Here is a 14,547-nt window from a genome sequence, read left to right on the forward strand (position 1 = left end):
TATAACCGACATTATAAAATACCAGAGATTATATGGTAAAATCAAGTCCTGACTTATCCATGGGAGAAATTACCCGCAACTATATACAGTAGATACTTAACACACTGCTTAATTTGTTCCACTATCTTTTTTATAAAATACATAGCTACAAAGAGGCAGCACTTATGTAAAGTGTTACACAAAATGGTGGTGCCCATAGAAGAACAAACACATAATGTGATAAAAGTTAATAAGGCACAAACCCCCAAAACAAGCATAAAAATCACATTAATAATGCATAAATGAAAGCTTTTTGCCAAGGACCCAAAGAGTATGAATCCAGGATGTGAAAATGGAAAAAGCACTCTAAAGGTCTGCCAGGGCACAAACTTGAAGCCCAATCCCACAGACAGACACACAGACAGATTCTTACAGATGCAGTTTTACAGTGCTTTGTTAGTTTGCAATGAGCAATGAGCTGGAAAATTAAGGACATTATGATAAAAAGGCATTTAATACATCTGAAAAATGTTTGAAAGTAGTGAAAAATTAATTACTGTAATAGCTTTACTAGAAAAGCTACAGCTCAGCAAAGTAGAAATGAAGCAGACATTAATGGGTTTTAACTACCATCTACTTGATAATGTAAGCTAACACATCAGGACATAAATAGTTCCACATTTTTGTGGAATTAACTGTCCTACCTGGCAATAATCATCATAATGTAATATCCAGTACAGTACTTTATTTCCATATAGGATAATAAACAGTTTCCTACCTACACAGCTTAACAAGGCACTAATGCTCATACGCACAGCACAGCAAAGTAGTATAATGATTTGTCATACAAGTAAGTGGTCCTCAAACACTGAAACTTCACCCAATGAGTGACTTAACATGGGAATACTAGTTGCTAGTTATCTCCACCAAATGAACAAGGCTGAACAGTCAAATGAATTTATCAAACTACATTTGACTTACAAACAAGAATTGTTTAGAGTCATGAGGTTCTGGAGAAAAAGAAGTGCATCCATCATTAATGGTTTTAGTGCTATTGTTCCCTGATTGACCGTTAGCTCTGCTGTTAATATTTCCTTCTCTACCCCACTATTTTCAGAAATGTTGAATACACACCGTACAAGAATCTAGCAAACAGGAGAAAAAATTCTCTATGACTCTTGCATGATCCCAACAAATTTCTGTCATCTTCTATGTTATGATTGCAGTTAATATACTTCATCTCTAGTTTCATTCAGTCGTACATTCACACACTACTCAAATTCTGTCACTTCTGTTGTTCTTCTCTTGACAGCAGGTTCACTGGTTGGCTCAGCATTTACTGTGAAGCAGGTTATCCAACACATGGCCTCCTAATGGACATTTCTCATCTCAATATGGGATAGCAAACAGGATTTTGCCAGAATTTAGGCCATATGACATCATGACAATATTGTGGAAAACCACTGTTTATTTTCTATTTTAAACATTAGAGATGTCTCTCTCAGAAAACTACCTGATAAGGGCTGTATGTACCTTCAAATATGCAGTGATGTTTACAATACTACAATGCTACCAGATTGTGGGTAGGGTGCTTTTGCCTTCCAAATCTTTCTGTGCTTGGATGAATAAGCAAAAAGGTCATCAGGAAATATGTTGTTGATTCTTTGTCTCTCCCTATGGCTGCTCTTTCTAAGAGTTCTGTGTAAACATCCTTGATTGACTTATTGGAAATAAATGTGCTCCTAAACTGTGTGTCTGACATTTGCTTTTGGGTTCCAGTATGCCCAGACCTATTACCTTAACATATTTCACTTGTGTCTTTCTTGTTAACAAATTTTGTGCAATTTCTGTGACTCTGTCTCTAAGCTTGGAGATATTAAGGGCAATGTTATATATTATTTTTGCTGTCATGGTGATGATACAGTGTATGTGCGCCAATGATGCTTGATCAGTAATCAGTTACCCCAAGAACTTTGATCATAACAGTTTTGTCAAATCCTGCTATGATCTTGTTTTTTTTATCATTTTTTGAGTTTCTTTTGCATTTTGCATGGTCAACTTGGTTCTATTTGGGGTTTTTACTTATGTAGAAAACAATGGAAATACTCAACTACAACCTGTTGCAAGTGGGAGCAGTCCCAAAGAACCATCTTTCCTTTGTGCCTTTCTTTAGGCTGGGCATCCTAAAAAGTGCATAGGATTCTCCAAACAATTCCAGATGATCTTCTATCTCCAGCCTCAAGCTTGTCTTTTAGATGGGGCATGGATTGAATACGTGTTGACATCATTAGATGAGAAACCTCTTTAATGGGCATCAATGATATTCTTTGTCAGTGAGTTTTGCTAAGTGTTTGATATGTATGTCTGCTCTGAAGGGGTGGCTGATTGCATTTTAAATACAAACAGCAGAATTCGTCCAACAATGGCTAAAATGTTATATTGAGAATGTTCAGATGAGGCAGGTAGACTGAGGTTGAAGTAGGTTGTGGATGAATTATCACTAATTTCAGTATTCAAAAAGGTTTTAGCAAGTGAAGTTAAAGACAAATTACTGAGTCATAATATAGGGAGTACATTGTATAAAAGGATTGATTTAGCTAAAAAAATTTAACCCAAATAACACAAAGGAAAATCGGGCACAGACAAGACATTAACCACATTCTCCTGAACCCACATCAGTAGCTGAAACAATGTCAACCTTTGAGAAAAACAATAAAAGATTAGGAAAAAAAATATGTTTTTACTGGGTGATCCTGGTCACTTGGAGGGTACTCCAGTACCCCAGCATTCCAATTTTACTTGCACCACAGAAACATTATTTCCCCTAACTATACTAAGTGTTTAATCATTTTTTACTTAAAATCTTCACTTTCTGTTTACTGCTACACTCCATCATAATTCCACTTGGAGGTATTGGAATTCTCTTTAATCCTCTCTGGTTATTAACTGCTCTGAATCACAGCTTAACACTCTTCCCCACAGTCATTTTTAGAGATGTACTCCAACTTCTGCATCTTCTTACACTCTTGCCTTTTCCCCTATCCTTCTTACATACTGTGTTCCCCATCTATCTTTATTGTGCCATTTTCTCATATATTTTTTCTTGTAATATTAGCAAAGGGCAATTTCTTAACACATGCCTCCTTATCCTGCACATATCACTAATATACAGTATACTTCTGTCACTGTATGAGTCAATACTTCAAAGTTCCTACATTTTAAGATTCTAAAGTTGATTGACACATGACTTTCTTCATTACATTTCATTCATTTTTTGGCTGACTACCATAAAAGGGATTGTCTTTTGTTCCTTCAATATGAACTTAAAGGGTGCAGATACAGTTTGTTTTCCATGCGAGTATTCCTGTTGACAATTCCACTTAGAAATACACAACACATTCTATAGCTATTCCTTATCCATCACTGGTCCTTCTTGTCCAACACAGTCCTAACAAGCACATGTTAATATATGGATAATCACTTCCTCTGTATACATAATGACAGTTACCTGCTTCTTCACTTTTGAACTCAAGGCATTTGCAATATCCTGTTATAATGCAGCAGCATTCTTCATTTCACTGAACAGTCATGTATAATAGTGATACATTGCTTACCTATTTAACAAAACTTTAAGGGAATCCTCATACTATATACAGTAAGTAGGAAAATTAAAAATAAATATCACCAAGTACAAACTCTAAACCCTTCTCCATTTTACCTCCATACTGAAATTCAAATCTCACTTCTTCATCTATTCATGTTTTCTTGGCTGTGTTGTTGCATTTTGTTCACCAAAGGCACATTAAGCATAACACATGAACAACACTTGTTTGATTTATCATTAGATAAAGCACTAGTTATAATGAAATGTTAATATCTTGGTATTGCAGCAGCAAGAATGTGACCCATTCCATTTCTTCTTCAATCAAAGTGCAGAGTGTAGGGCATATTTCTCTTTGAGATCAAGATGGTACTGCCTCCCACTGACCATTGTAAATTCACCAAGCAGTGCAATAACAACAACGTAATGACACCCAAAAAATATCTAGGTGGCCAATAGAAAGACTGTGCAAGATAGTTTGGCTGCATGAAATATATCAGGATGTCTGGTTCCACTTCACTCTTGTCACGAATCACACAAATCCAACATTTTCCATCATATATGTACACAACATAGCCTCCAATAAGACACTGGACTAATGTGAGCTGACACATCTGATCCATCAGGACTGTGTTTCTGTGAGGGCAGGATTTCAGCTGCTGCTTCAGTGGTTAATATTCAGACAATGAATTGTTATCTTCACCAGACACCCGGCTGGCTTTGAGTTTGCCATCTTCTGTAGGGATCTAACAGTGGTATTCTCGAGTATCAGGTACTCTTTTAGCCATGAAAAATCACATTCTCTATTCAGTGACATAAGATAGGACATTGGCATTTGATATGATAAAAGTTTGACATTTTTGATAACTTACTGATTGAAAACTCAGTGATTACCATTATTGACACATGACGCATTCAGCCCAGGTTTAGGATCAAAAGTAAGAAAAGTAAGGTTTGTGTTTTGAGAAAGGAAAAGAATAATGTAGAATAAAAATAAGAATATTTTTCAAATTATCTGCACATACTCACATGCTGTTAGGGTGCTCTGAAAGTGAAATCCAAAATGATTTTTTGGATTTGAGAGGTCTGCTGTTTAAACCTTGATAAGGTTACTTTTCTGTTTATTGCTTTTTCAGAAAGCCTATATAGTTATCTGAATAAGGAAAAAATCAAAAGTCTGTGATGGTTACAAGTAAGTTTTCTGAGGCCTAAACATACCTAAGCCAAAAACTCAAATTTTAATCAATTTCAAGGGGCTGCTTTGACCATACACGGTCATCTGGAACAAATGTTTTAATTTCATCACATACTATACCAATTAACGTAGCATTGTGCAAAGTCCGAGCCTGCTTGGTAGTTTATTTCCTGAGCAACTAGACTTGTGAAATCTGATGAAAAAATGAGGCTGGATAAAATTGACACTCCCTGGCCTCAGTTAACTGGCTGAATCTTAGAAAATATTGATCTTACATCAAAAAACTTTTGCAGAATTTCTCCTGACTAATATGGGTACACCTGGCACTTTTTTCAGAATTTTTTTAATCTGAAGTGCATGGGCCATTGGTTGATTTGACATGGAATGACCCCCATGGGATACTCAGCCATCTAGTGGCGCTCAGGCAAAATGCTAAGAAGCAGTGTTCTGTCATACTGTATGATGCACAAAACACAAGCAGTCTTAGAAAGGCAAATAGTATTATTAAAAACCTAAGTAATTTGGAACAGTCACTTTTCTTCCTCCGTTGTTCTGGAAAATGTTATGGGACCATTAGCACTTGCCAAAGTGGATTCAGGAACATTTTTAATGCACTTTATTATCTTTTAATTATATATATACAACCAATTCAAAAACACCTTCGAATAGTAATATAGTCACCATCCCATAATCCCACATATCACATGCCTTTGTTTTGAGATACCAGCATTATATGTGTGTATTAGTAGTAATATACATAAACTATTTACAAATAACAAAAAACTAAAATTCGGAGAAAAATTATAAACTAGTTTATTTTGTTTTCCCTTTTTCCCTTATACTTATTCAACTTACTCCCTTACCTTCTATCTGTACCTGCGGCCCAAAAATGCATGTTGGATAACTTTTGTTGCCAAACACCCTCAGGTAATAAGGCTACTCACTGGTCATTTATACTGCTTGAGGGTTTCTTCCACATACTGCCTGATATTATAATATATTTGGTTGTTTTCATTTCCTTTGCTGTGTTAACTGCTGGTATACTGGCACTAATGTATAAGACACATATAAGAAAAGAATTTCAATATACACTTGACAAAAAAAATATTTGGACTTGAAGTCAGTTTTTAATAACCCATCCGATTATTTTACAATCCAACTTTTTCCATTGGGGTCCTAGGGTTGTAGAAGCTGTTCTGAAAGCACACACACACACACACACACACACACACACACACACAATTTCACCTGACAAATTTATTCTGATTAACTATTGTAGTTGTTTAAAATACTAAATGTGGAAAACAGCTACATCTGCACGTCAGTATAAACTTGGATAACACTTCCCATTTCTGTACTTTCAAAAACTAAGAGTTTGTCGTTAAACTTTTCGTTTAATTTTATTAAATTCTATGTTTACTTTCTCATCTTGACCACTCTATTGGCGGTGCATTTACCAAGTTTACTGTCAACCTGTCAACAAGCAATTGTATAGTAAAATCCCAGGTGGATTCGGGACTGGGGCAGTGGAGTACGCTGGAGCGTTATAGTGTCAAGACAACACATTCGAGCTACTTACTCGTGGGGAATGTACACGTTCTCCCCTATATTGAAAAGACGTGGTGTTGCACGTAGGTCGGAACTTAAATTAGACGATTTACTAAATTTACCGTTTAGAGCTGTTTAGCACGAGTTGGAAAAGGTGGTTACACTGACGACTAGTCACGCCCATTGCTGCATCGCGTCACGTGACAAACCCTACCTTACCTTAGAATTTAAGGACATTGCCGAATTATCAAGGTGATCGAGACAAATCAAATTACACTTTTGAAGAAAAGTCGGGATATGGACTTGTTGTTGCGATTATGCAGCACACTTTAGCGGCAGACCACACTATTAATTTTAGTTTCTAATAAAGATGCGAGGCTACTGAAAACAAAAAAAGTATTACCACAATTAGCTATTAAATGAAAAGCTCTGATAGTTAACATTACCTATTCATAATGTGACTTATGTAAACACGGACAGATAATCGCACAACATAAGTCAAACAAAATAGCAAGAATAGTAGTGCCTTTAGTAATATTAATTATTATGTTATTTTCGTACTAAACGATCTGTTATGGCAACGATGCCGTATTAGTTCAATCTTAATAATACTTAAAGGCACAGAAGACTAAACTGTACATAGGATTGTTTAGTGGTGCCTTTTCCCTTTTAATCTTTTACTATACTGAGCTACCACAGTGGAGAGACGGCTGGATGCTATTGCCTTTTTGCGTGAGCATGCCAATACCCGAAATACCAGCCATCGTCAACGCTGATTGCACTTAACGCGGAGCATGCGCCATACTGCGTCAATATAAACGCGAAGTGCACAGTAAAATAACAATCCAAATAATAAAACTGAAAAAATCGAGGTGAACGGCGAACAGTAATACAGCTGCCACATGATACAGGTAACTGCCACTGAAGCCATGCACGCCTAGCAAATTACAAGGCACAATGAAGCCAACATAAATGTTCGTACTTACATGACACTTGTTACAATAAATAGTGACACTGAAAGAAAGTGTCTGGTTAAATTGTGAAACTATTCTCCAAAAATAATAAAGTAAACGTGCTGCTGATAGCACCTTATGATATTTTTTTAGAATTGACCAGGGAAAATAAGAAAAAGTCCGACTCTCCAGGTTGATATGAACAGATAAAGCGCAATACAAGTCAGCAGATCCTCCAAGTAGTCGTGTCTCAGCTGACAGGGCACGGAATGACTAAATGAAACGCACCCGTCCGCTGCTGCGTGGCTTTCTTGCGCAGCATTGACGTCACTTTAGCGTTAACTGTCACTGTAGAGCTTAGAAAGGAAATTATAAAAATGCAAAAAGTAGACCCAGTAAACTAACGAATAAAAACGTACAGCTTTAAGAAGGTAACGCAGTGGTAAACCCGGCTGAGTTACAGGAGTAGATGTTATGTATTGAAATAAATGTACAGTAATAATATTTGGGCAGTATTCCTAGGCAGCAGGGGGCGCCGCAGTGGGGTTTACAGGTGATATCTTTGAACAAGTGGTTGCAGAAACTCTTAGTAAAAAGACTACATAATTTCTGCCCTCAGTGTCTATCATTGAATGTCTGCTCCTCATCATCCTCAAATTACCGGACATAATAATAGAGACACTGGTTCGAATCCAGCGCTGGGCTGTTGTCAGCGTAGTGTGCATGTTCTCCCTGCATGCACGTGGGTTTACTCTGAGTGCTCTGATTTTCCACCCACAACTCAGAGACGTCCTTAGATGATGGATTGTGGGTCTATGGCAAACAGCTTCTCTTGACCCCATTGCTACGGAAGCGTATTAGGGCAACGGAGAAGAAAAAAAAAATACAGACACAGTGAGGAAAAAAAAATATAGACCTATGTTGAGAATAAAGTCGACATTATTCTAGACATTTCCACTTTATTCTCGCCGTTTATGTAGAGATTAGAGTAGACATGTTGACTTTATTTTCGTTTATTTTGTCTTTAAAGTAGAACGTCATAATCTTCATCTTAAAATCGATGTTTCATTTACTAGATTTTCTCAAACCCCGTTAGTGTAGCACATTAAATGCTTTGTGTTAAGTGTTCCCCGACCTATGTTAATCGCTACGCGCTTCTTAAACTGACTTCTTCTTGCACCAAGAGGAAGCGTTGCCAGCGATCGCCATACAGAATACATTCATTTGATGAAATGCCTGCTCTCTGAATATTTAGAATGCTAAGATAAAAACTTGATAACATTTTCATGGCAAAATTCATTAAAGCATGTATTAAACATTCACAGTGGTGTAGCGGTAGTGCTGCTCCCTCGCAGTATGGGGTCCCCATCCAGTGTAGAGAACCTCTAAGAGGCTCCAAAAAACTGGATATATAGATGGGTATCGCACTGGTTTAACTGAAATATGGTGTGAAAGTTGGGTTCGTGATCTGGTGGTCCGAGACGCGAACACAGAATTCAGTGGAAGTTCTTCTGAGTGGGCTTTCTTTATTGCATGCGCGCTATCTCTATCGAACGTACCAGACCCCTGGTACCTATATCCATCCTTTTTCTTTCTCCACATAACCAATTATCACACGATAAACGTAATTGTGAAAGTAAAACTAGATATAAACTCAGGTCACGGAGTGTTCGGAACTTTAAAAAATCTTCGTTTAACATGTTTAATTAAGCCATCCATTTACGGTTGCGCCTATCCCAGCAAGCATCGTACGCGAAACAGGATCACATCCTGAACTGGGCGCTAGCACATCGCAGGGTGAATACGAGCACACACATACACTAGGGTCAATATAGCATAACAAAACCCCACAGCCTACATGACTTTAAAAGGAAGCTGAAGCACGCCTAGTAAACCCACCAGAAAAACATGCAAACTCAAGGCAGGGAACACCGGGACCCCCGTTCTGCAAGGCAGCAGCGCAGACTCCCCTCCACAGTGCCCCCACGTGTTTAATACATGCTTTAATGTATTGAATAATGACAATGAAATTAAGTATTTATCGCAGAATTCTAAATGTCCAGAGAGCAGGAATATAAAAAAAATTAATGTATTCTGTGGGGCGATCGCTGCCTGCGCCCCCTCTCGGTGCAAGAGGAAGTCAGTTCAAGAAGCGCTACCGATTAACATGGGTTGGGGGACACTTAACACAAAGCATTTAATGTCCTACTTATGACAGGGTTTGAAACAATCTAGTAATTAAACATTGATTTTAAGATGAAGTTTACGACGTTCTGCTGTAATAACAAAATAACCCACGAGAATAAAGTCAACATGTCGACTTGAATCTCGACATAAACATTAGCTAAGTTTCCATCCAGTTTTTTGCGACGTTTTGTTATCGACAAACAGAATATACGTAAAAAAAATGTGCGAAATTTGCTGTCTCCAGCCTGTTTCCATCAAACTGGCTTTTTATCGATAAAATGGTGTGCGTGATGACGTCACCCCCCCCCCCCCCAAAACGAACTGTCGCATAACTTTTGTTGTATCGCGAAAAAAATCTGCCCTTGAGCCGTTTCCATACATAATTTTGTGTATGTCGCAAATTATCTACCTTTTGTTTTCCACGTTACACCCCCTCCACTAAACAAAGAAATGGAGAGATTATTCAGACAGTTTTTTGAAATTTGCCAGCTTACTGTTATTTCAGTTTCACAAATAATTGGAATTGTACATAATATCCGAAGACGACAGCAGAATGAAGCAGTTGCTTGTCTGAATAGCCCTAGAGCTCGAAGAAAGTACCCCAGTGCGATGAAACCCACGGGTATGGGAGAGACGACGGAATAAGACCTTCTGGGAGGAGGTGGTGGAGAGACACTTAACAGAAAATCTCTGGCTGCAACATTTTATAATGACACGGCCGACGTTTGACATGTTGTGTGGATTCATCAGTCCTGATGTTGCGCCCATCACAGGTTGCCACCGACCACCGGTTCCAACCCAAAAGCGGATTGCCATCGCCCTTTACAAGCTGGCAACCTGTGCCGAGTATAGAGTAGTTGGAGAAACTTTCGTGGTTAGTAAAACTACCGTCCATCGATGTGTATATGCTGTGTGCACCGCCATTAAAGAAAAATTAATGCGGCGTTATATCAGACTTCCGACTGTAGCGGAGGCCAATGAAATTGCATACCGCAATTCCTTGGTGCATCTTGTGCCACAGATTTACGGTGCGCTGGATGGCACGCATGTGCCTATTCTTCCCCAGACGGAAGGCTACCGCGATTACATTAATCGCAAAGGGTGGCCATCTATTGTTCTCCAGGCCCTTGTTGATGACAGGTGCATGATACGAGACATTTGCGTTGGCACTCCTGGAAGTGCCCATGATGCAGCTGTGTTTGCAGCATCGGATCTGTACAGGTGAGCCTACCTTTCAACATCCCTTCACAGTGCGATAACAACTGAATTAACCTGCTTCCCTTAAGGTTTTTAATTAAAACTGAAATTTGAATTAATACAAAATAACGACGTTTAATCAAAAAAAAAAAAACTCTCTTCATCAGACCATGCGAGCCGCTCCGCCATTCTCGTTTTGATTGCACGTGATGAAAATGTGACACATTTATTTGCGTTAAAGCCCTTTTTTCCGACAAAAACTGTTTCCAATGTAGTTTTTGCGACATCTGAAGTATCGACATGGAATTTATGCGCTAAAGTTAAACGGAAAAATATTATGTCGACATGTACAACATTTCATCGATAATTAGCATTTCCATCAGCTATATCGGTAAAAAATTTGAAGCGCTAAATATTTTTTCGCAAAAACTCCTTGGATGGAAACCTGGCTATTGAGATTAAAGTGGAAATTTCGATAATGAAGTCGGCATGTCGACTTTATTCTTGACATAAAATCTACTCTCGCGTGGCAGTTATTATAAAATAAGCATGCATCTTTTTAAAAAAAATTAAAAAAAAAAAACTATTCTTGAATACTTTTAAGAGCATGGTCACTTATTTTACCAGAAGCACAATATTTAAGTGCAGTTGTTTATACATTAATGGGCTGGAATATAATGGAATACGTCAGAGCAGTATAATGTTGAAGTTTTGCTCTGCCCTTAAACATTCAGGAGGCAATTCACATTGTTCCTCCTGGATATGAGTTAGGACGGAATCTCTGTGTGATCATTTAGTAATTAGAACAGACCCTTTTGTTTTTAAATAAGGATCACTCCCCCATTCTTCCTATCCTTTCCTTCATGTATTCAGCTTCATTAACACACCTGTGGAACTTGCATCATGGAGCTTTTTAGACACCACAATGACCTCAACCAGTCATAATCGATGCTTCTGCCATTGTCTCCTCAAATGAGGACATATCCATTTTGTTTAGAGGTTTCTCAGACTTATCATTCTGTGTTGTGTAAAGAAAGATGCCATACATATCCTGTATTCTATGGTTTTGCATCGTAGCATGCACTATGGCATAGTGCCTAAGGCTTTAGACTTTAAATCCTAAGGTGTGGATTCTACGTCTGCTATTGACAGTACGTGACCATGAGGAAGTCACTTCATCGGCCTGTGATCCAAATGGAAAAACAAAAGAATTGCAGCCAATTGTACTTCAGGTGTCAGCCATATAAGTAAAGAATAAAATAGTAATTTCTGGGAAGTTCCTGATTGCCTGGATAATTTGCAACAGTTTTTATTTTTTATTTCTCTTCACTTCCACAAGGTGGGATCAGGGAGGCCTGAACTGGAAATGATGTCCTCAGTAGGTGGGTTTTCCATCCATCCATCCATTGTCCAACCCGCTGAATCCGAACACAGGGTCACGGGGGTCTGCTGGAGCCAATCCCAGCCAACACAGGGCACAAGGCAGGAACCAATCCCGGGCAGGGTGCCAACCCACCGCAGGACACACACACAAACACACCCACACACCAAGCACACACTAGGGCCAATTTAGAATCGCCAATCCACCTAACCTGCATGTCTTTGGAATGTGGGAGGAAACCGGAGCGCCCGGAGGAAACCCACGCAGACACGGGGAGAACATGCAAACTCCACGCAGGGAGGACCCGGGAATCGAACCCAGGTCCCCAGGTGTCCCAACTGCGAGGCAGCAGCGCTACCCACTGCGCCACCCAGGTGGGCTTTGGATACTGGAAATAATGTCATCAAAGGGTGGTGGAAGTGACATCATCAGTGGGTGGGCCAGATGTAACATCATTGGGAGGCATAGTCTTCACTTCATCTGCAGAGGGACAAAAGGAAAAAGGTTCAGATGACAGTGCCAACCCCTGGTCCAACTGACAAATACCACTATTTTAGCCCATAAACCATCTCCCATGCACATGTGTTACACCTCGTTTCCCAGCAGATGGCATTGTTTAGCAATACTAACAATCACGCCTCAGTAATTTCATCTTGTTTTAAACAGTTTACATTATATTTTTTACATTTATGTTTATTTATTTACAGCAAACTAAACTTTTTCGTCATAATCTGATTTTTTTCTTTCAATTTTGCTTGATAGGCTCAATTCAACACTCTTAAAAATAAAGGTGCCACAGTGGTCCTTTAGAGCGATGTCACAGGGGAACTCTTTTGGTTCTCAAAAGACCTATCCACATGAAGGTTCCAGAAAGAAACTTTATTTCTTTAGATAATAGGCGTCATACAGCAGATAACCATGTATAGACTGTAACAGATGTGTGAAATACCAATGGGTCATGATTTTAAAAGAGCTCTTCCTGCATACAAAAACAAAGGCTAAGTCAAGGTTTTATTAATTGTCCTGCTAGGTAGTAAAACCATCCAATTTAATTTTCATATTAAGAATTTTTTCAAAGCACAGAACCAACTTCACTTGCAAAGAACCCTTCCCAGAATGAAATGGTGCTTTGTCAAGTAATAGTTGTACGAGTAACCACACAACTCAGTAAAGAACCATAAAATGCCATTAAAGAACTATTAAGAGAAAATTTCTTGTCTAGAAAAATATTTCTTTTTAGAATATGTGAAATTTTCTTTGTGCATGAATTTGCTACCCTGTTTCCAATTTGCTTGGGCAGACCCTTGGACCAGAAATGTTTGCTTCATATCTTTGCTTATGTGTGCACATGTACTGTCTGAAATTTTCAGTTTTGTCTTGGGACTTGAATGCTACTGCCCTATAAAGTGACCTATTGGTTGATTTTTTGTGATGCAATGTATATGAGCTGGTATTTTTTGTGATTTTGGAGTTGTCATGATTATTATCATGAATTGCATATGTGCAATATGGTTTAGCTCAGTGCAATATGGTTTAGCTCATTGCTCATTAAGCAAAAAATTGGAAATATATAATTATTTGTTTGTGTTTCTACTTTTGGTGTTGAGTATTTTATGTGGATGCTGATATATATCTTAATACTGTCATTTGGTAGTTGTACTGTATGACAAATACTATGTTTGTAGGTTTTCATTTTGTGTGTGTTTTTATACTACTATTTGGCTGACATTTAATTCACATTAGTGGTTGAACTTGTCTTCTAGGTCTTCTCTGTTTTTGCTGTTTTGTTCTAGTGGTTACTAAGATGAATGCTGTTCCCCATTTTAATTTTGTTAGTGCTATTTTACCTCTTTTTTACCTCTTTCTTTTACCTCTTTCTCCAACTGCCAAATACTAGAATTAAGTTATATATTTAATCTATAATTTTGTATTGAACAATAAAAGATAATCTAATTAAATACTCAAATTTTGTTCATGACAGATTGGAGAGTGGGGTCACTGTTTATTTCCATTTTGGTCAGTTTGGATTTGGCTTGAACCCCTATTTCAATCCCTCTCCTGAATCCAATATTACTGCTTCTAGGTCCCTTTCAAATCTTCCCTTTTATATCTACAGGGTATATATATAAAATCCCTATGTGCGTCCAGGTGTCCATGTGTGGGTGTCTTCTGGTGAAGTGCGCATGCGTGGGGCATGGTGCGATGCGCAATATTACTGTCAGAGAAAGTTAGAGGCGTTTTACGGAAATACAAACCAGTATTACTGCGAGAGGAAATTAAAGGTACACAATACAGTGACGCATATTACAGCCACATACAAGCCAGTATTACTGTTAGAGGAGATTAAAGGCATATTACCGACGCGCACACCTGTATTACCGCCAGAGAAAATTAAAGGTATATTACGGACGTACAAGCCCGCGGACGTACAAGCCAGCGGACGTACAAGATGGTATCCTTCAATAAGGGCGTGCACAAAAAGGCGAGCCTCAAAAGGGCGACCTCA

General features: G+C 38.4%; 1 protein-coding gene across 2 annotated transcripts in view; it reads right to left on the bottom strand.

Annotated features, from left to right (window-relative positions):
- The window catches only part of LOC114657198 (vesicle-associated membrane protein 2-like), a 60,413-nt gene extending 52,855 nt beyond the window's left edge, over positions 1-7,558 (bottom strand). For both annotated transcript variants that reach the window (XM_051931751.1, XM_028808937.2), the window contains exon 1: positions 7,310-7,558. In XM_051931751.1, the coding sequence (XP_051787711.1) occupies positions 7,310-7,311 (2 nt within the window). In that variant the 5' untranslated portion in view covers positions 7,312-7,558. The remainder of the gene's footprint in view (positions 1-7,309) is intronic.
- Positions 7,559-14,547: the final 6,989 nt, after the last annotated feature.

The sequence above is a fragment of the Erpetoichthys calabaricus genome, chromosome 9 (genome assembly GCF_900747795.2).
Source record: "Erpetoichthys calabaricus chromosome 9, fErpCal1.3, whole genome shotgun sequence".
Taxonomy (NCBI): Eukaryota; Metazoa; Chordata; class Cladistia; order Polypteriformes; family Polypteridae; genus Erpetoichthys; species Erpetoichthys calabaricus.